Source organism: Rhodotorula paludigena (assembly GCF_050403205.1).
Source record: "Rhodotorula paludigena JCM10292 DNA, Rt_paludigena_JCM10292v1_ctg34, whole genome shotgun sequence".
NCBI classification, from domain to species: Eukaryota; Fungi; Basidiomycota; class Microbotryomycetes; order Sporidiobolales; family Sporidiobolaceae; genus Rhodotorula; species Rhodotorula paludigena.
This window is the reverse complement of record NW_027481424.1, coordinates 1-19768: the sequence shown is the minus strand read 5'-3', so window position 1 is coordinate 19768 and position 19768 is coordinate 1. Positions and strand designations below refer to the sequence as shown.

Below are 19768 nucleotides of genomic sequence, written 5' to 3'. Positions count from 1 at the left end.
CAGCTGCCGTGGCGAAGCAAGGGTCAAGCCTTACAAGTCGAGTCAAGACGCGTCAGTAGCAACACGTGAAAGGACGGAGCAGGAAGTGCGCACCTCCTTGCGGTGCGACGCTCGCTCCTTGTCCCCGAGAGCGGCATAGTTGCGGATGCTCGCTCGAGGCTCTGCACGACCTCTAAGTCCTCCCCTTACGCCCTTTTGAGCCGCAGCGCTTCCTCGGAGACCTTGCGGTTGCTCGCCTGTGGGGGTTTAAGGATGACAGGTCAGCGAATGATGGTTCGGTGGATTTGTTCGTCAAGCAGCGAGCGTACTAGGTACCACCTGAGCTCGTACAAAGCAGTGTGCGGGCCCTCGAGACGAGACGCACCGAGAGAAGCCTCATCAGCGCGAGGGAGGACAGAAGGTCGGAACGAGACGGCCGAGGGCGTGCCGTGCTCGCTGTCCAGCTCGAGCGGGCTCAGAGCAGTCTGGATAAGCGTACAAGTGACGCCCCGATAGCCAAGCAGAGCAAGGCGCGAGCAGTCAGAGGCAGATGTCAACCGCGGACTTTGTCGTCGAAAGTTGAGTTTCGCTGGCCGCAGTTTCTTCCAGCAGACGACAGCTTGCCGTGAGAGCAAAGGCACAGGAGTGAAGGAAAGACGAAAGGGACTGCGCGAGTTGCTCACGAACGAACAGACTACGGTACGAAAGGCGCCTGCTCGAGCAAGGGGGACACCGGGGTGTGCGGCGCTGGAGCGAGACAGGACGAAGGGAGAAAAGGGACATGGCGGGTACCACAGAGTGCCAGTGTATTGGACTCGATGCGGCGCAGCGTCGAGTCGCTTAGTACTCGGCCTCCTCGCCATCGGCCTCGCTGTCGCCGGCGGCACGGTACAGAAGTCAGCACGGCAGCGCGTCTAGCGTAGATAGTGCGAGACGTACGCGGCAACCTCCTCGTAGTCCTTCTCGAGCGCAGCAAGGTCCTCGCGAGCCTCGGAGAACTCGCCCTCCTCCATCTGCAGGGGCGTCAGCAACGAAAGAGAGGCGATTTACCACGGGGTTTGACGGCAAAAGGTGCCGATCGACCGTATTCAGTAGACGATAGACGGCGCACAATGCGCAGAGCGCAATGTAGGCGGGGAATTGGGGCGAAGAGGAAGGAACGAAGGAGGGAAAGGCCAGAGGCGCAAAGTGGACGGAACCGGTTCGAACGGGACACGTGCGATGTCCGCGACGCGCAAATTGATGCCGCAGAGTGATGCCGAGCACGGCGAGAGTCGAGTTGGCGGGGCAGACGAGCGAAGTATGCAGGGGCAACGGGAGAGGGAGGTAGGAGGCAACCGTCAGCACTGCCGAATCTCACTCGCAAGAGTGAAAGGGAAGCAGGTCCAGGACCCAGTACGCACGCCCTCGCCGACGAACCAGTGCACAAAGGCACGCTTCGAGTAGAGCAGGTCGAACTTGCGGTCGAGACGGCTCCACGCCGTCGCGATGGCGGTCGTGTTCGAGAGCATGCAGAGCGAGCGCGAGACCTTGGCGAGGTCGCCGCCGGGGACGTTGGCAGGGGGCTCGTTGCAGATGCCGAGCTTGAAGCCGGTCGGGCACCAGTCGACAAACTGGATGGTGCGCTTGGTCTTGATGGCCGCGACCGCCGAGTTGACGTCCTTGGGCACGACGTCGCCGCGGTAGAGGAGCGCGCACGCCATGTACTTGCCCTGGCGCGGGTCGCACTTGACCATCTGGTTGTTGGGCTCGAAGCACGAGTGCGTGAGCTCCGAGACCGAGTTGGCCTCGTGCGACGCCTTCGACGCCGAGATGATGGGCGCGTAGGTGGCGAGCGGGAAGTGGATGCGCGGGAAGGGCACCAGGTTCGTCTGGAACTCGTTGAGGTCGACGTTGAGCGACCCATCGAAGCGGAGCGACGCCGTGATCGACGAAACGACCTGAGCAATGATGCGGTTCAGGTTCTTGAAGCCCGGCGCCTGGATCCCGAGGTTCTTGCGGCAGATGTCGTAGATGGCTGTGACACGAAGGAACAGGTCAGTTCTCTGCGAAGGAAGGGGAGACAACAGGCGACAGAACGCACCCTCGTTGTCGACCATGAACGAGCAGTCAACGTGCTCGAGCGTGGTGTGGGTCGTCAAGATCGAGTTGTACGGCTCGACAACCGACGACGAGAGCGAGGGGGCCGGGTAGACCGAGAACTCGAGCTTGCTCTTCTTGCCGTAGTCGCCCGAGAGCTTCTCGAGGAGGAGGGCGCCGAAGCCGGAGCCCGTGCCGCCACCGAACGAGTGGAAGACGAAGAAGCCCTGGAGACCGTTACAGTTGTCGGCGAGCTTGCGGATGCGGTCGCAGGTCGTGTCGATGAGCTCCTTGCCGACCTGTTTGTGACACACTCGGTCAGTTTGCGCTTGAGCGGCCTGACGAGGTAGCAAACACGCACGGTGTAGTGGCCACGAGCGTAGTTGTTGGCCGCGTCCTCCTTGCCGTTAATGAGGGTCTCCGGGTGGAAGAGCTGGCGGTACTCGCCGGTGCGGACCTGGATTGCCGGGGGTCAGCGAATGCGCCTGAGCACCTGAGAATGCGCGTGGAGAGAAGACGCACCTCGTCGACGACCGAGGGCTCGAGGTCGACGTAGATCGAGCGCGGGACATACTTGCCCGAGCCCGTCTCGGAGAAGAAGGTCGAGAAGCCGCCGTTCGAGTTCTGCTTGTCCGGGTCCTCGTTGATGACGCGACCGTCGGGGCCGAGGCCGTGCTCGAGGCAGTAAAGCTCCCAGCAGCTGCACAGACGCGAGCGTGAGCGGTGTGAGACGCGTTTTGGGAGGAGGGATTGAGGGGACGCACGCGTTGCCGATCTGGACACCGGCCTGGCCGACGGAGATGGAGATGATTTCTGCAGGCGCGTCGGATTGCAGTCAGCTCCGTGCTTCCGCCGTCTCGCGTAGGCTCGGCTGAGGTCGACGCGCGAGGCCCCCCTTTCGGAAGGGGGAACACCGGGTCCTCGCGTCGCGCTCGCTCGTCTAGCGGATTTGGCGAGATACGCACCACGCATGGTAAGGGTCTGAAAGTGTGTAGAAGGTGGAAGTAGAGCGCTGCACGGCGGAGTCAGAGCGGGTCAGCACACGTTGAGGGACGGGCCCGACGCGTCGACCACGACGGCGACCGGGCGGCGCAGAGCCGTTCGAAGAGCGAGACGGGACGCACGGGTGGTGAGGAGGGCTGGGAGGGTCTCTGGCTGGTCCGTGAAGCTACGACGGGACTGCAGAGAGCGAGTGGGTCGGCGCAAACCTGCCGCTGCCGCCGCGCCGCACGCTTGTCCCCTCGCGAGCCTCGCCGACTGCTCCGTTCTTTTCTTTCTCCAGAGCCGTCCAGCTGTGTTGCACGACGTCCAGCTGGGTCTCTTGCAGGTCGTGATTGCGGCCATTCGCGCTGCGCTCATTCGCGACTTGCCCATGTCCTCCTCGTCACGGCAGATGAGACCCTCGCATTGCTTGCTTGCTCGCACCGCAGTTGACCGGCTGTTGTCGTTCGCGCGTTCGGGCTGCGCCTGGCCCAACCACAGTAGGCCATCGCTGGGATTCTAGATCGTAATGCTTTCCCCTTCCTGCCTCGGCATTTGGAACCGCGCAGCAGGTCATCTTCCGAGGTTCGACGGGAGCGGGGGCTGCACAGCTTGCACACCCACCTCACCGTGCCGAGTGCGCACGAGCGTACGCGCACCATGTGCGACTCGATCTCAAAGACGGAGCTGGCTGGGCTGCTGGCGCCGTTCACCGTAGGCGGCGAGGCGGGCCTCATGCTGTACGGCGTCTACCTGTGGACGCACTTCCATTACTTCAAGAGCTCGCTGTACGCGCGGCTGTCGACACCTGTCAAGGCGGTGCTGTGGTCCGTCTTGCTCCTGAATACAGCCGTCTATGCCATGGTCTTGGCGGAAATCGCCGTATGGCAAGGTGCGCATGCGGCTCACCGGTGCATTGCGCTCTGCTGACTTCAGTCGCACCGGCAGTGAGCACGAACAGTGTCCCCGAGTCCGTCTACACGGGCATCATGCTCGACGCCGTCATCCCGTTCTTCAGCGGCCTGGTCGCTATTCCCGTGCAGATCCTGCTTGCGATACGTGGGTCGGCTGTAGGTAGCTCTTCCTGTCCCTTCAGCCAGTCCTGCGCAGACTGAGCTTACAGGCACGAGGAACAGCTGATCCGGCGGCCATGGGTCCGGCTGTCGTTCCTCGCTTTCATCGGGTCCACCAGCCTTCTGGCCTTAGCAGCCGCAACGGTTACATCTTCGCTTTCGATCATGGTGCGTGCGCATCTCGCGGTGTCGTCAAACCGCAGCCAGAATCTGATTACCGCTCGTCGGCAGAACGTCAATGGCATCCCGCCAGATCGAAACGGCATTTCGCTCAACTATAACAACTGCATCACCATGTGGCAGTGGAGTACCGCCGTTACCGACGTCGCCGTGTCAATCTGCCTCGCGTGCACGCTCAGCAGCCGCAGACAGGGCTTCAAACCCCGCACGGACGGCTTGCTAAAGCGGCTGATCTCGATGGCGATGAGTTCCGCAGCCTACACCGCCGTGCTCGCAACTCTTGGAGGTGCGTTGTTGCTGTGGAAGTTGCGCCACGAATGCTAGGACGGACTGTCTGATGGAATCTTGCCCTCTCAACCAGCCATCATCTCTGCCGTCTCCCACATCGAAGCGCTCTCCGTGACACTCATACATCCAGCCTTCTGGTGTAAGTGCTTCGCCTCTTGCGGCGGCGCAAGATTTTCGGACCCACGGCTAATCTCCTCGCATGCTGGACAGATCCCCTCCCCGCCTGCTACGGCCTGTCCCTCTTCACAACTCTCTCCGCGCGCCACACGATCAACAAGCACGTTGGTGGCGACGGGGAAGTCAAGGGCACGAACAGCAGCGGCGCAGCCAGCTCGGCGGCAGCCAGCCGTGGTTCGCACAGCGGCGGCGCGCGCGGCGACACGCGGTCCGCGCCGAGCGCGCACGTCAACGAGGACGAAGAGGCGTCGCTGGGCCTGTCGAAGCAGGCGTTGCAGTGGCGGAAGGAGAAGGACGGGTGGCCGGCAGCGATGCGGCTGCGGACGCGCGAGACGCTGAAGGACGATATGGATGACACGCCAGAGGAAGAAGAGGACGTCGTGGAGGTGCGCGAGACGCGAGAGAAACTTGGCTCGAGACTGGATGGAGGGATCGGAGCGGAACTGGATGATCTGGCTGAGAAGGGCACAACGGCGACACCCCGAGATCAGCCGCCTCTATCTTGATTCGGCGCGTATGTGGTCTCTAGCGCCTTCTGTGACATTACGATGCGTACATGCCTACGAGCGAACGGTCGCGAGAGGAATGACCCACCTTCCGCGTTGCTTCCACGCCTTCAAATCAAGTCAACCACGACCTTCCGAGAACACCGTATTTTTTGAACGCTCATCGATGTAGCCTGGCGTGCCTTAACATTCGAAGGTGGGAAGGAACCGTTGCACGGCGTGAGCGAGCAAAGGTGCTACGAGCTTGTCTTCGCCTTCTCGCAAGCCTTCTCGCATTTCCCTTGGTTGTCCGCAAAGCGTTGCCCCTTTTCTATTTCCAGGGCCGTTCATCCGTGCTGCAAGACGTCTGAGCATTTCGCTTACGACTCCCACTCGCGAACGCCTCCTGCCCGCCTGCGCCGCCTCGCGACTCCGTGTTCTCCTCGTCACGGCAGAACCTCTCCCTTTGGCTTTCTCGCGGGAGCCTCCAGTTCGATCAGTGGCCACGCAGTGCGACCCTGCCGCGCGGCTCGATCAGAGTCGTCCACACTACAGTAGAGTGCATTCCAGATCGCAATGCTTTCGCCTTCCGGCCTCGGCATTTGGAACCGCGCAGCAGGTCATCTTCCGAGGTTCGACGGGAGCGGGGGCTGCACAGCTTGCACACGCACCACGCCGTGCCGCGTGCGCACGAGCGTAAGCGCACCATGTGCGACTCGATCACCCAGACGGAGCTAGCTGCGCTGTTGTCGCCATTCACCATAGGCGGCGAGGTAGGCCTCTTGCTGTACGGGGTCTACCTCTGCATGCACTTCCACTACTTCAAGAGCTCGTTGTACTTACGGCTATCGAGACCTGTCAAGGCGACGCTGTGGTCGGTTCTGCTGCTCATCACGGCCCACTACGCCTTGGTGTGGGTAGAGATCGTTCTATGGCAAGGTGCGCATGCTTCCGACCCGCAGAACTACGCTTTTCTGACGCTTTTCTCGCCCGCAGTGAGCACAGACAACGATCCCCAGTCGGTCTACACGGGCAGCATGCTCGACGCCATCATCCCGTTCTTCGGCGGCCTGGTCGCCGTTCCCGTGCAGGTCCTGCTCGCCCTCCGAGCGTCGGCTGTACGCACCCTTTTTTTCCTTTCGCTCTTGCTGTGCAAATCGTGCTCACCCGCGTGAGGCACAGTTGATCCGGCGGCAATGGATCCGGCTCCCATTCCTCGCTTTCGTCGGGTCCACCATTCTTCTGGCTTTCACAGGCGCGATACTCACATCTGCAGTTGCCATCATGGTGCGCGTATCTCTCGCGATGTCGTCCAGCCGAATGCAGGACCTGACTGCTAATGGCTGCCTTCGACCGGCAGAGCGTCGACGGCATCCCCTACTCGCAGGACGGTCTCGGGCCCGACTACAACGACTTTGTCACCATGTGGCAGTGGAGCACCGCCGCGACCGACGTCGCTGTGTCATTCTGCCTCGCCTTCACACTTAACAGCCGCATACAGGGCTTCAGCTCGCGCACGGATGGGCTGCTCAAGCGGTTGGTCTTGACCGCGATACGCACGGCAGCGTATACTGCGGTGCTTGCTGTTGCCGGCGGTGCGTCCCTGCGTCTGGACCCTGTCAGGAGTGCGAGGCAGTGCGTCTGACGTGGCTTCACCTCGCAACAGCTATCCTGTCTGCCGCCGTTCAAATCCGCTCGCTCCGTGTGACACACATTCATCAAGTTTTCTGGTGTAAGTGATCTGCGTGCTGTTCTGTACGCCTCCTTTCAGGTTCATGGCTAATGCCTTCGCATGCCGGACAGACCCCCTCCCCGCTTGCTACGGTCTCTCCCTCTACACAACTCTATCCGCGCGCCATACAATCAACAAGCACATTGGCGGTGGTGCAGAAGTCAAGGGCGCAAACAACAGCGGCGCAGAAAACCTGGCGGCAGCCGGCGGCGCTCTGCACAACGGTGGCGCGAACGGCGTGACGCGCTTGGCGCTGGGCGAGCACGTCACCGAGGGCAAGACCGATGTGCCGCCGGGCGTGTCGAAGGAGGCAGTTCAGTGGCGGAAGGAGAAGGACGGATGGGCGGCGGCGATACGGCTGCGAACGCGCGAGACGCTCGACGACGATGTGGACGCCGCGGTGGATGACGCAGAGGACGTCGTGGAGGTGAGTAAGGCGCGAGAGAGACTGGGCTCGAGGCTGAGTGGAGGGATTGGGGCGGGACTGGACGACTTGGCTGAGAAGGGCGAGGTGACGGCAAGGCAAGATCATTTGCCTTGAAGTGTGTTCGGCTCTGTACGGTGTCTGTATGAGTACTATACTGTTATGCGTGCATTCTCTTGCTACTGTGAGCGAGCTGCGGCGAAAGAGTCGTGCGCACCTGCTGGGGCTTTCTCGGCTCGAGCCCAACTAACTCTTTGTCGCAGCGCAACAGCGCTTGATCGTTCAGCACGGGCACGCCTGACTTCCACTGGCGCAGCGAGCTCACATATCGCCCGATGCGCTCCGCTTTCCCCTCACTGACGCCCATCTGCTCTCTTCGCGTCTGACGCCTGGTGCTACCGCCGCCTCGCTCAGAGTCGCCAGCGCGAGACTGCTTGTATGGCTCTGTATGCTGTCGAGAGAAGCCTGAGCCCGCTCGGACCCGACCAGAAGGCGCTTTCGCCTCGAGCCTTTGTCCTCGCACCTCCGCTCAGGACAAGGGCGCGTGCTTCTTCGGCGCGTGCGAGATCAGGAGCATGCTTCGGGCAGACGCTCAACTCTCCTGAGCCTCGTTACGAACGATCAGGGCCTTTGTGCCGATGGAACCTATGTCCTCCTTCGCCGGCCAACAGATGTGGTAGGTACCGCTTCCATGTCTTCTCCCGCTGTACACTTCTGCATCCCAACATTACTGCCTGTGAGCAGCATAAACTAGGCTCTTACCGACACAGGTGCGTAGGCTCTTGCGCCTCCGACGCGCAATTCCCGCTCACCACTCCTGCTCCTTCACAGATGGCCACGCTCAAGTCTGCCCTGCGGTTTCCGCCAGCACATCCGCCGCCACCACATCCCGCCGGCGAGGACCCGCCGATGCTCAAGTCGCGCTTCTCCGCGGAAACACTCGTCATAAAGAAGCCGCTACGCCTTTTCTCCTCCGGCTCGTCCACGTCGCCACCATCCTCTCCGTTCATGAACCCGACCAAGCGCTACCGCCGCCGGGTATCGTCGCAGAAGGGCTCCGTCTGCAGGCATGCGCCGTCGGCGAGCGAGAGCCGCATCGCCGTGTCCTCGCCTAAAGCGTACGACCTCCCCGACTTGCCCATCCGCACCTCTCTCGACGAGACTCTCCCGCGCCGCCCCAGCTCGCTCTCGCGGACCCGTACAACAAGCAGCAACGCGGCCGACAAGTTCACCGGCGCCGCCAAGGAGGTCATGCAGAAGTTCAGCAGCATGCGGCGAGGACACAGGCGCGACGACAGCCACAGCAGCGCAAGCAGTGGCGGAAGCGCCGAGTCACTCGCGTCTCCACGGCCGAGGTCGATCTCTTCGCCTTCGCCTGCGCCGCCACCTGTAGCGCTGCACGCTGCGCCGCAACCGCCGAGTCGTGCATCCCCGTCGCGCCCGAAGCAACCGCCATTCAGGCTTGTCGACCTACCTCCGCGCCTCGACTCGCGTAACGCGCTCGCCGTACCCGCCCGAGCTGGCCGACTGCCCGCTCTCGCTGCCACCCGCCCACGGCCGAAGCAGCAGCCTCCGCCTGTGGGCCATCGCCCACGCCCGGCAACTCCACCCTCGCCGTCTGTCCCGCCTCTGCGCTCTACGCGGCCGCCACCCTGTGCGCCAAGCCCCACGCCCGAGACGCATGCTCGGCTGTCTTTTCAGGCGAGGGCACTCAAGTTGCCATCGTTGGCCGCGGTGCACTCCGTCCCGCGCGACGAGCTCTTTGTCCGTATCGACGTCGGTGGCGAGTCTACGTACACGACGAGTGTCGGCACCTTTCTCGACCGAGGCTGCTCGGCGGGACACCTAGGCGACTTCGTCGAGTCTGCCTTCGAAGACGTCAGGCGGAGCGGCACGGTCGACAAGGGCAAGCCCCTCCTGCAGCTTCCGTCCACCTACAGCCACGACAGCGCGAGCTCGGCGGAGCTCAGCCTCCTCCCCTCCTGCGCGCCGTCGCCGTATCCCGCGTCGCCTTTCCTCTTCGCCGACGACCTGTCCTCCTGCGACGGCGCGCTCCCGCTCGACCTCGACGACCCTCTCAGCCCAATCGATCCGCTCATCAGCGCTGCCACGGCTGCACTCGCTGCAAAAGACCTTGCGCGCGCTTTCGCGCCGACCTTTTCGACGCCACCCGACCCGCTTGTGAGGGTCACGCCGCAGCAGGTCTTCGTCGTCGCACCGCCAACCGCCTCGCAGGGACGGAAGCATTGCTCGGTCTATCCGGACGTCGCCGTTGTCTGTGGGTCGGACCAGGTTTCCCTCCCGGCGGGACTGACCTCGCCAGTATCGGTGGGGACGCCGACACTGCCGGTCGTATCGCTGGCGCAAGAGGCTGCCCGCCGCGCTCTCGCTATGCGCGTTGCTCGCCGCTCGAGCACGGCAGACTCGAGCAATGAAGGGGAGGACAACGAGATTCGCTTCGTTGGTCCGTTTGTCGGCGAGCCGTTCTTCGACGTCGTCCGCCATCAATCGCACGCCCCGATCACCCTTTCCTCGACTGCCGGCGACGACCTTCTCTCCCCTCCCGGCTGGCCCATCGACTCTTCACCTTCCCCTTCGTCGCCCATCACCGCCTTCTCTGCTCGAAGCGCGCAGCCTTTTGTCGCCAACGAGCGCTACTCGCTCGACTTTGGCGCGCTTCCGATTCCCGCCGAGGTCGACGGCTACGGCTCGGAAGAAGAGTACCGGAGCAGGAGCACCGTGCTTGGCGTGCCGCGCTGCTTCAGCCGTCGTTCGCTCGAGGGCTTGCACGGCGCATCGAGCGAGACGGCGGCGGCTGCGGTGCGGACGGTCGACGAGCGCGAGAATCGGGATCGGGAGGACAGCGCGCTGAGTGTGCGCACGCCGTCGATGTCAAAGAGCGTCACGACCGCTACGGACGACGACGAATCGCACGTCGACCAGACTCGACCTCGTCCGTCCTCCCTCACAGCTACGCCCGCGGTCATCACGCAAGAAGATGCCACCCTCGTCGTCTTCCTCGACCGGTGTGACGCGCCGCTTCTCTCGCTTTCGCAGGGTTCTCGTGCCCAGTCGCCCACTGCGTGCGTCTCGCCCGGCCAGTCGATCTACTCCGCCATCTTCTCCTTCCTCCGAACCGGTTCCCTCCCGCCTTCGCTCGTCCTCCCGCGCGATGCTTCGCGCCCTCGGAGCTCGTCCGCGCCTGATGTCGACGTCGTCTTCCTCTCGCTCTTTCGTCTCTCGTCAGCGCCGCTCTTCGGTCTGCTCGTCGCGCTGCAGACGGTCGGCGCCGAGGCCGCCTGGCTCGGGTTGCGGGACCTGGAGGCCGCGTGCGAGCAGGAGACGCGGCGCGTCGGCGAAGTGGTCGAATGGCTGACGCAGACGAACGAGGGCAAGAAGGAGGTGAGGGAAAAGGTCAAGCAGCAGTCGAGGGAAAAGGAGGGGTGGATCTAGGACGTCGTAACTCTCGTGTTTCTTGTACCACTCTCGCACCTGCAACTTCTCGTCTGCCGTTGGCCAGATCAGTTTCTAGGCAGTCTCGCAGACGACAGAGGTGAAGTTCTGAGATCGGGAGGGGTGGTCATTGCGCGCTGTACAACGAGACACAGGGGTATGATGGCACTGACAACTGACGCTGAGAACAGAAACGAAGAGCATCTATGCAAGTAAAGGTGGAGACAACCTGGCGTGCGCCTCACTTCTTCCCGTGGTACTCCTCCTCAATCGCAGGCCCGGCCTTTTGCTTGGCGGCCGTCATCTCCTGCTCGACCTGGCGCGCCCACTCGAGGCTCTCCTCGCGCGAAAAGCCCGGCTTGGTCCCCTGCAGTGTCGGCGACGCGTGCTTGAACGACACGGGGTTGGCGTCGTCCTTGTTCAGCTCGGCGAACGAGTGGTTCACAAAGCGGTGGCCGGCTTCGTCGGCACGGACGGCGCGCACGAGGTCGAGCACTATGATGCCGGCGAAAATGTCAGCCAACGCCTTTGACAGTCGACATGCGGGACAACGCACTCGTCGCGTCTTCCGGCAAACGCCAGTAGTCGATGGCAATGCGCGGAACCGCCTTGCCTGTGCATTCAACGTGCTCGTCAGCACGGGCAGCGGGAGAAGCGATAAAAGTGTCAACGTACCGCCAGGAGCCCATTCGGGCACCTCATTTCGCTCGAGCGCCTTGACGAGCTGAGTGTACGTATGAACGGCCTCTTCTTCCAGGTAGCCGACAAAGCGGTGGCACGACTTGGGCGAGATGAGGTACGAGAAGAAGAACATGTTGACGAAGACGCCCTGCGCGCCGAGGACGAGCAGGCGGAAGAAGGGGGAAGGACCCTTGATCTGCGCGGAGCCTACGTCAGCACGATGTCAGAGAGCGCAGAATCGGCCGGACTTACCTTGAGGAAGGTGAGCAGGTGCTGCGGGCGACAATCTACGGTCAGTTCTTGCAGGCCGATACTGAGCCAGGACGCGAAGGCGAGATTCGACGAACCACTGGAAGCACGCAACAATCAGTTTCGAATTCAAGTAGATCAGAGGGCGCAGGAAGACGCACTGCGCTCGTTCTCGGCCTCTTGCAGCAGCGAGTTGATCCAGCCTGCGCCAGAGAGGAACGATCAGCACGAGCACGAGCAAGATGAGAGACGACGAAGCACCTCCGTCACGCTTCATCAGGCGGAGCGAGCGCAGATGCCGCAGCATACCCGCTGTGAAGCCCGGAACGCCGGCAATCCTGCAATTTAGCATGGAAGCAGTCAGCGGCGAGCCCGTCTCGGCAGTCCAGGCGAGAGGAGAAGACACGCACGATTCGAGGAACAGAATCCTAAGCATCCAGTCCTTCTCCGCCATGATGTAGCCCTGCTTGCGCAGCTCATCGACCGAGAGCTCGCCTTTGCCATCCTTCTTCGCCGCCTCGCGCGCAACGGCCGAGTCGGTGTGCTGCGGGCGAGCATCGGTCAGCGGTGCACGGAGCGTGCTGCATCTTTCTGCAGCAAGGACAGGACCGCACCTTGTACCCGGAGATGGTATCGAATCCCCACCTCGCGGTCGTGACGAGCCACCTCGCGACTTTGTCGCCCATCGTCTTCGGCTCGTGGTGTACAACCTTGATCGCGTCAAGCTCCTCGCGTGAGTAGACGGGGTAGGCCATGAGATATGGGCTCAATCGATCCGACGCATCCGTCTCGCTTGCGGGAGCTGGGCCGACGGTTGCGGTGGTGGCGGAAGAAGGTGGAGGGCGTTTCGGCTGGGTCTGGTAGGCATCTGTGAGTGATCGAAGGGAGCAGGGCGTCGGGGCGAGGCGGGCGGGAGCGACAAGATCGGTCGGCAGATGTGGGGCCCGAAGGAACGAGGAGGACGAGCTAGTCAGCCACGGCGCAGAGGAAGCGAGAGATGGGGGCAGCGCACCCCTGAAATGGTGCTGATACGACGACGTCTCCTCCGAAGTGTGCAGCCTGGGCGTCGGCTGAGGCGCGAGGAGCATGCGGGAGGTCGAGAGGGCGCGCGAGTAGAGCGCAGGCGAGCGTGCAAGGGAGCGGTGCACGAGCGCAGAATGTGAGAGCAGTGACATTGTGCGTGACCGTGTAGCTTGAGCTGCGAATGAAGAGGAGGAGGAAACGGAGCAGGCAGCGCGCAGCCACACGCGGAAGCGGTTTCTCGAAACGGCTCGGCCGGATCCTCCACGGCGAACGCCGGAAGCTGGGGCGAGCGGATCGACCCGAGCGTCGCACGTGAGCGCGTCTGGCCCGCTGAATCGCGTCAGACGGCAGACGCTGAGTCAAGCAACGAGCACGCGCACGCGCTCGGCAGACGAGCAGGTCGCGCGCGCGGGATATGGCGGAAGACGAACAGCTGATGTACGTCGATCACGCCTCGTCGCCGCGCGCGGTCGCTGGAAGTGGGACGAGTGGACTGCGCGGGCGAAGCACGAGACGTGCGAGCAAGAAGGAGCGAAAACGGGGACGCGAGCCACGTGGGCGGGATGAGAAGGTCGCGGCCAGGCGAGGCAACGAGGAGAATGACGGTTTGCAAAAAGCGGCAGGCGACGCAAAACAACAACAGGGACACTACGAAACTGTTCACAAGACTGCTATGGACGGGGCGTCGCACCCTCGAGCGGGATGCCCTGCGACTTGGCGGCGGCGTGGACGATGGCGAGAAGTTGGGAAAGGCCGTCACTGCTCAGCGCGTTCAGGTCGACAATGGGCTGGTGCGCGGCCTGGCCCTGCGCAGGCGGGACGACCGGGACCGGCTCGCCGAGCGTGTCGAGCTCGGCGGCGACATCGCGGATGTAGGACGCGGCGTCGATCGCGGCGCCGTCGTCGTCGTCCTCGTCCTCCGAGCTGCTCTCCTCCGAGCTCTCGACCTGGTACTCCCCTCCGTCCGACTCGTCGCTCTCTTCGACGGCGTGGGGGCGCTCCTTTGCCCTGAAAGCCTCGACGACGCCCTCGAGCTCGCGCACGCGCGCCTCGAGCTTCGCGCACCGCTCGCGCAGCTCGCCATTCTCGCCCTCGAGCTGGACGACGCGCTCCTCGCGCTCACGCTTCTCCTCCTTGAGCATCGCGCGCCGCTTGACCGCGCGCGCGGCCTCCTGGTCCCGCCGGCGCTGCTTGGCCTCTTCGGGCGTGTACTTTGTCCGCGCCTGGTTCGGCTTCTTGCGCTTCTCGACAGCCGGGTCCGGCTCGGGAGACGGATCGGGCACGGCGGACGGGGCAGGAGGGATCGGCGCGGCGGCAGTGGGAGTCGGGACGGGCTGGACGAGGGTCGGGACAGGCACAGCGGCAGCGGGAACGTTTACGGGATGTATTGAGACGGAGGGTCGCAGCAGCATTGCCTGCTGCTGTAGAGTAGAGGCTGGATGAGGAGCAAGGCCGAGGCTCGCTAGGGTCGGGATGGTGGCAGAGGAAGAGCGCGACGAGGAAGGAGGCGATGGCGAGCTGTAGTTGGCGCGGACTGGCGGAGGAGGCGGCATGTCCTCGGGAACAGGCGAGAGCGCCGAGTCGCGCCTGCGCTTGCGAGGGCGCGATGCAGCCGTGGCGCTCGAAGACGATGCTCCAGCCGAAGAGGCAGCGGGAGCAGTGGCAATCGTGCGCTGGCGGCGAGGGGAGGTGCGCGTCGCCAGCGGCGCGGTGCGTCCCTGGCCCAGGGTCGACGGAGGCGGCAGGTCCTCATCGTAGCTGCTCGTGAGGAGTGCGAGTTCCTTGGCAAATTCTTCGCTCGTGAGCCCGATGCGCTCGCCTGGTCCGCCGCCCCAGTCTCCCTCGTTCTCAGTCAAATCGCCGTCCCCCTTGTCTCCCGCGAGCATCTCGCCCCAGAAGTCGGCAGCGGGCGCGTTCGGGTCAAAGTCGGGGTCGTCGTCCTCGTCGTCGGAAGAGGGAAAGTCGAAGAAGTCGTTGAAGAGGACGGTGCTCGGATCTGCTGCCGAATCGTGCGTCGGGGCCTGCGGCATGCGGCCCGAGCGAGTCGGCTGCGGGTGATAGACCGAGTTGGGCGGCTGCGTCGCGCTCGAAGGCGTGGCCGCCGCAAGCGTCGCCGAAGCGGAAGGCGCATCGGGCACGATGGCGCCTCGCTCCGCCTGTGCGCCGAGGTCGGAACCGCTCGCCTGCCGCGCCACGCTCCCTGCGCTCGCCATTCGCGCAGCGAGGACGCGCAGGAGCTCGTGCGTGTCCATCTGACTGCTGAGCCCCGCCTGCGACCCTGCTCCGGCAGCGGGCGTCGGCGCGCCCGACACGCTCGACGCCTGGCCGGGCGTGTACGCCGGTGAGGAGTGCGCTGCAGGCCCGTGCGGCGCGGGCGACGACTGCTGCGCTGCGTTGTGGGCAGGCGAACTCGCTTGTTGCTGCAGGGCGGCGGAAAGGAGGGACGCGAGCGCGCGCTGGGCATCTTCGGCAGTCGGGCGCGCGTCCATCGTGGCTGTAACCGGCGTCTGTACGCTCTCGAGCTGGTCAGCGCAGTCCAGAGGCGCGAGAGACGAGCGAGACGGACGCGTGAGGTCAGGGCGGATGCCCAAGTCACGCCACGAGGACCCGCCCGACTAGGCTCGACTGGTCTGTGCAGGCCTAGCAAGCGTTCTGTGCCCTCGGAGCACGCGTCTGAGCAGCAGTGGCGGCGTGGTCGACGCAGAGGAGCGATCCGCTGGTTCTCCTCAACCACTTGACTGGACCAAGGATGGGCCTGAGTTCTGGTACCCTCGGGCTAAAGTTCATGAACCGAGCGCAGCCTGCCGGAGTGCAGGCTGCCCCGAACAAGGACAAGTCCGCTTCGGCGTCTTCAACACCGTCTGCTTCGAACTCTCGACCTTCAAGCGCGCCTTCGACGTCGCGCGGTGCGGGTCCGGCTACGTCCAGCGATGCTACGAAGAGCTCTCAGCAGGCTGGCGCTGCTGCGGGATCGGCTGCTGTCGCGAAGCAGGTGGGACAGGTTGCGCTTGATCGCGATGAAGACTGGAGCAGGAGGACTGTGGCGGGCCAGAGCGGGTGCGTACTTCCTTTGCAAGGTCACTCGAAATCATGTCGAGTGCTGAGCCTGCCCGCACCGTCCCGCAGTCGCCGCACCGTCGTGCACGAATCGTCGCTTCTCTCCTTCCCGCTGCTTTCTACCCTGAACTCGGCACCCTCGACGTCTTCTTCCTCCTTTTCGAGCACCGCCACGAGCTACTCATCCATGCCGTTGACGGCGGGAGCCATCTCGGGCCGAAGGAGCTACGGTGGCGCGAATGTCGAAATTGAGGTGCGTTGGCTGTCCCTTCGACGAGCTTCATGCGCACGTTGCCGCATAAAGCTGACCGAGCAAGCGAACGGGCGCAATTGACACCTTGACCACGCAGAAACTCAACGACCCCTCGTCGCATCAAAAGCCGACCTCGACTTCCGCGTCGGGCGAGTCGAAATCTGCGCTCAAGAAGCGCCTCAAAGCCGAGCGGGACGCCGCGCCCGTCTCTGTCCGACGCTCAGGCTCTTCCTCCGTCCTCTCGGGTGCCAAGGCGGGCAAGCGTGTGTCGCAGCTCGACGCGCAGAGCGAGGGCAGCGGCGGGAAGAGGCGCCGCACGGGCGAGTTTGACGCGCCTGCCGGTCAGGGCGAGATGGACGCGATGCGGTGGGAGGCCGACGACGACCAGGTCGCGCTCACGCCCGCAAAGAGCGGCGATGGTCGCGGCGCAAAGCCGCAGGCGCAGATGCAGGCGGCGTCGTTTGCGCGCCCGAGCGGGTTCGAGGGCGCGCGCAAGAGCAAGGCGCGCGCTCCGAAGGGCAAGGGTAAGACTGGGCTGATGGACGACGACTATGGGTGGGGCAAGGAGGGCGAGATGCGCGAGTGGGACGAGGGGAAGGAGGACGACAGCGCCGACGAGAGCGAGTCGGAGGGCGAGCGGTTGCTGAGTGACGACGACGAGGCGGAAAGTGACGAGGACGAGGTCGTGGAGGAGCCGACACGCGCCAACAAGGGCGCGAAGGCGGGCAAGGATGCGGCAAAGAAGGCACAGGCGAGGCGCGAGGTCGAGGATGCGATTGGGCGGAGCGAGGAGCGGCGGATGGCGGTGGGCAAGCGGCGGAAGTAGAGTGTTCTATATCTATCGCGGTTATTGCTCTCTGTGCGGGTATGTGCAAGAGTGAGAATGGAGGCGGGAGAGGCGAGAGGGGGACGGCGTGATGCGGACGCGCGCACTCGAGGCGTGCCGCCGCCTCGCCTCGCCTCGACGCCGCCGCCTCTTCCGATCAACCCGCTCCCGCCTCGCTCTCTCCCCACCTCGCGCGCGCTACTCTCGACTCTACCATGCAGGCTGGCAGCAGTACGTGCACTTCCTCCCGCTCGAACCGGGCATCCCGCGCTGACTGCACCCGCACCCCCGCCTCGCCGCGCTCCCAGTCTCTGGCAAGACGGGCGGCAAGGGTGGCAAGGGCGGCAAGGGTGGCAAGGCCGGCGGCGACAACAAGAACCAGTCGACTCGCTCGCAGAAGGCCGGTCTCCAGGTGAGCCTCTGCCCGCCTCTGTCGCCGCTCCCTCGAGCTCGACACCCGTGTTTGGCCACCTCGCCGGCCGCTTGCCGCCTCGAGCGCCGTGGGGCGCGTGCCAGCCTCGAGCCTAGACTTCTAGGAGTCGGCCAAGCTGGTCCGCGTCCCGCTCAGAGGCGAGTTGCGCGCGCGGGGGCGTTGTTTGGCGCCGAGGCGAGACGGCCGTGACTGGCCGCCACCTCGCCTCGCTCGCCCCCTGAGCGCTTGCGAGAACGCGCACTGGGCTCAGGGGTGCTACTTGGGCTCGTACGAGCTCCTTGCAGCTTGCCCGGGACGGGTTGAGCGACTCTGGCCCTGACGCGTCCACGCTGGAGCGAACACCAAACAAAGGCCTCGGTCACTGACTCTGGCACGCCGTGCGCGCTCGATCCGCACAGTTCCCCGTCGGTCGTATCCACCGGTACCTCAAGGCGCGCACCCAGAACAACATGCGTGTCGGTGCCAAGGCGGCCGTCTACGCGTCGGCCATCCTCGAGTACCTCACCGCCGAGGTTCTCGAGCTTGCAGGTGCGTCTCGCTTGCGCAGTCAGGTTCTGTGCGACTCCATCGTGCTAATCTGCCCGCGGAACCGCAGGCAACGCGTCGAAGGACCTCCGCGTCAAGCGTATCACCCCCCGTCACTTGCAGCTCGCTATCCGCGGTGACGAAGAGCTCGACTCGCTCATCCGCGCCACCATTGCCGGTGGTGGTGTCCTCCCCCACATCCACAAGGTGCGCTCTTCGTGTTTTCGGGCCCTGCCGCGGGCGAGTCACTGAACCTCCTCCTTCGTCCTCTCGCAGAACCTCATCAAGGGTCCGGGCGAGCTCCAGGGCGCGCCGATGCCGGTCAAGCCCGTCGGCATGCCGCCCCAGATGCCCAAGTAAAGCGCCGCTTGACCGCGTCGTTCCGCTTGCGTCTGCCCCTCGATGATACCCCCTCTGCCCATTCCCCTTTCGGCGCTGCCCGCTCACACGAGCCAGCGCGTCGTTGTGTTTCTTCCACCTTTCTAGCTGTTCCTTCTCTACTCTCTTTGTCACCCTTCCATCACCCTTGTTACACCTGCACGCGCTTGTCCCTTACCTGCACCGCTTCTCTCGCGAGAGGAACGCGGGTTTCGGGTCACCCTCGTCGCGCTGCCTTTTCTTCCGTCCCCTACCTCGTCTCCCGGACTGCACTACCACCCGCTTCGTTTTTCTCCGTCTCGCGTTCGTCGCCATCGCTTGCGACGGTGGAGAGGCTCGTGATTGCGCTTGCCTACGCTGTGTGCTCGTCTTGCTTCCTCGTTCGCGATCCGACGCACTGCTCCTTCGACAGACTCTTACTCTGCTAGTCGGACTGAGCTTGCGCCGTGGCGCTTGTCCTCGATGCTGGGCTTATGCGACTCTCGCATCCACTCATTCGCGATCCTGGCGCTTTGCTCGCTACGATCCGCCACGAACTCGAAGCTCTCGAAACTACGAAATGCGCTGACAAGGACGGTCGGACAATCTGATACTGACTGCGTGATCTTTGCACTGATCTTGAAAGAGAACAACCACCCCGACGCATCCCACACCGCCGTGCATCGTCGCGCAGCTCCCGCCATAATCCTCCTGGAGCACGTGGTGACCAAGCGTGTGCCCGCTCACATGATCCAGTCCCACACCTTTGCGTACCACGTCGTCGGCGCCTTGTACTTGGCCGCCTCCTCTTCGGCGATGGCGTCGAGCTCCCTCCGGCCCGTCTCAAAGTCCATGTTGGCGATGCGGACCCAGGTCGTCTTCTTGTAGAACTGTGGAGCGAGTCATCGCGGTCAGCGAGACGAACAGTGCGCGAAGGTAAGGGAGGGTAGGGAGCGACGCACCTTCCAGAAGACGGCGAGGATAATGAAGACCCAGACGGGGATGTAGGCCGTGAGGAACGTGCCGGTGTCCCACTGCCCGTCGAGGAAGACTGACGATCGACGATGCGAGTTGTCCAGTCAGTGATCCAGGCCTGAGAAGGTCAAACGCTTGCGATGACCCGGACAGACGTCTCAACGTACCCTGGTAGCCGTTGAAGAAGATGACAAGGATGAAGAGGACGAGGCCGAAGTACGAGGCGTAGGGCTGGAACGGCGCCTTGTACGGGAACTCGTTGCGGTCGATGCCGTGCGCGCGGCAGCCGTAGTAGAAGCGGAGGTACGACAGGTTGATGCACGCCCACGTGATAAGACCCGTGACCGACGAGAGGGCTGCAGCGAAGCGAGCAGGGTGTGTGTGTGAGCCATGGCGTGCGGAACGAGGGAAATTCGGGGGGGGGGGGGGGGGGGGGCAAACCCCCCCGGAATGTTTTTTTAAACCCGGGGCGCCGCGGGGGCCCCGATGAATTTGGGCGCCCCCCCCAAAAAATTGATTTGCCCCCCCCGAGATTATG

General features: G+C 63.9%; 9 protein-coding genes across 9 annotated transcripts; 5 read left to right on the top strand and 4 right to left on the bottom strand.

The window, feature by feature from the left end:
- Nucleotides 1-819: 819 nt before the first annotated feature.
- JCM10292_007683 (tubulin alpha chain) lies at nt 820-3030 on the bottom strand (the record flags this gene model as incomplete). Its single annotated transcript, XM_076650292.1, has 8 exons — nt 820-850; nt 919-992; nt 1383-1996; nt 2063-2357; nt 2420-2515; nt 2581-2758; nt 2823-2871; nt 3024-3030. 8 exons carry the CDS (start codon nt 3028-3030, stop codon nt 820-822), a joined length of 1344 nt encoding a protein of 447 aa, XP_076504094.1.
- A 669-nt stretch (nt 3031-3699) lies between these two features.
- Nucleotides 3700-5450, top strand: JCM10292_007682 (DUF6534 domain-containing protein; the record flags this gene model as incomplete). Its single annotated transcript, XM_076650291.1, has 7 exons — nt 3700-3931; nt 3988-4109; nt 4176-4280; nt 4344-4578; nt 4654-4719; nt 4791-5143; nt 5436-5450. 7 exons carry the CDS (start codon nt 3700-3702, stop codon nt 5448-5450), a joined length of 1128 nt encoding a protein of 375 aa, XP_076504093.1.
- Nucleotides 5451-5949: 499 nt separating this feature from the next.
- Nucleotides 5950-7699, top strand: JCM10292_007681 (DUF6534 domain-containing protein; the record flags this gene model as incomplete). Its single annotated transcript, XM_076650290.1, has 7 exons — nt 5950-6181; nt 6239-6360; nt 6425-6529; nt 6603-6837; nt 6909-6974; nt 7046-7401; nt 7670-7699. The coding sequence occupies 7 exons, from the start codon at nt 5950-5952 to the stop codon at nt 7697-7699; spliced, it is 1146 nt and encodes a 381-aa protein (XP_076504092.1).
- A 530-nt stretch (nt 7700-8229) lies between these two features.
- JCM10292_007680 (uncharacterized protein) lies at nt 8230-10851 on the top strand (the record flags this gene model as incomplete). Its single annotated transcript, XM_076650289.1, has 1 exon — nt 8230-10851. The coding sequence occupies one exon, from the start codon at nt 8230-8232 to the stop codon at nt 10849-10851; it is 2622 nt and encodes an 873-aa protein (XP_076504091.1).
- Nucleotides 10852-11092: 241 nt separating this feature from the next.
- JCM10292_007679 (alternative oxidase) lies at nt 11093-12956 on the bottom strand (the record flags this gene model as incomplete). The annotated part of the gene is made up of 9 exons (XM_076650288.1): nt 11093-11346; nt 11408-11464; nt 11527-11728; nt 11785-11881; nt 11939-11984; nt 12043-12119; nt 12192-12325; nt 12396-12649; nt 12794-12956. The coding sequence occupies 9 exons, from the start codon at nt 12954-12956 to the stop codon at nt 11093-11095; spliced, it is 1284 nt and encodes a 427-aa protein (XP_076504090.1).
- Nucleotides 12957-13475: 519 nt separating this feature from the next.
- On the bottom strand, nt 13476-15293 carry JCM10292_007678 (uncharacterized protein; the record flags this gene model as incomplete). Its single annotated transcript, XM_076650287.1, has 1 exon — nt 13476-15293. The coding sequence occupies one exon, from the start codon at nt 15291-15293 to the stop codon at nt 13476-13478; it is 1818 nt and encodes a 605-aa protein (XP_076504089.1).
- Nucleotides 15294-15553: 260 nt separating this feature from the next.
- On the top strand, nt 15554-16940 carry JCM10292_007677 (uncharacterized protein; the record flags this gene model as incomplete). Its single annotated transcript, XM_076650286.1, has 3 exons — nt 15554-15861; nt 15931-16114; nt 16212-16940. 3 exons carry the CDS (start codon nt 15554-15556, stop codon nt 16938-16940), a joined length of 1221 nt encoding a protein of 406 aa, XP_076504088.1.
- A 215-nt stretch (nt 16941-17155) lies between these two features.
- HTZ1 (histone H2AZ) lies at nt 17156-18258 on the top strand (the record flags this gene model as incomplete). Its single annotated transcript, XM_076650285.1, has 5 exons — nt 17156-17171; nt 17249-17352; nt 17772-17901; nt 17969-18105; nt 18175-18258. 5 exons carry the CDS (start codon nt 17156-17158, stop codon nt 18256-18258), a joined length of 471 nt encoding a protein of 156 aa, XP_076504087.1.
- A 740-nt stretch (nt 18259-18998) lies between these two features.
- Nucleotides 18999-19586, bottom strand: JCM10292_007675 (uncharacterized protein; the record flags this gene model as incomplete). The annotated part of the gene is made up of 3 exons (XM_076650284.1): nt 18999-19145; nt 19218-19306; nt 19398-19586. Coding segments are annotated over 3 exons (425 nt in total), but the record flags the coding sequence as incomplete, so codon positions are not given.
- Between the last annotated feature and the right edge of the window lie 182 nt (nt 19587-19768).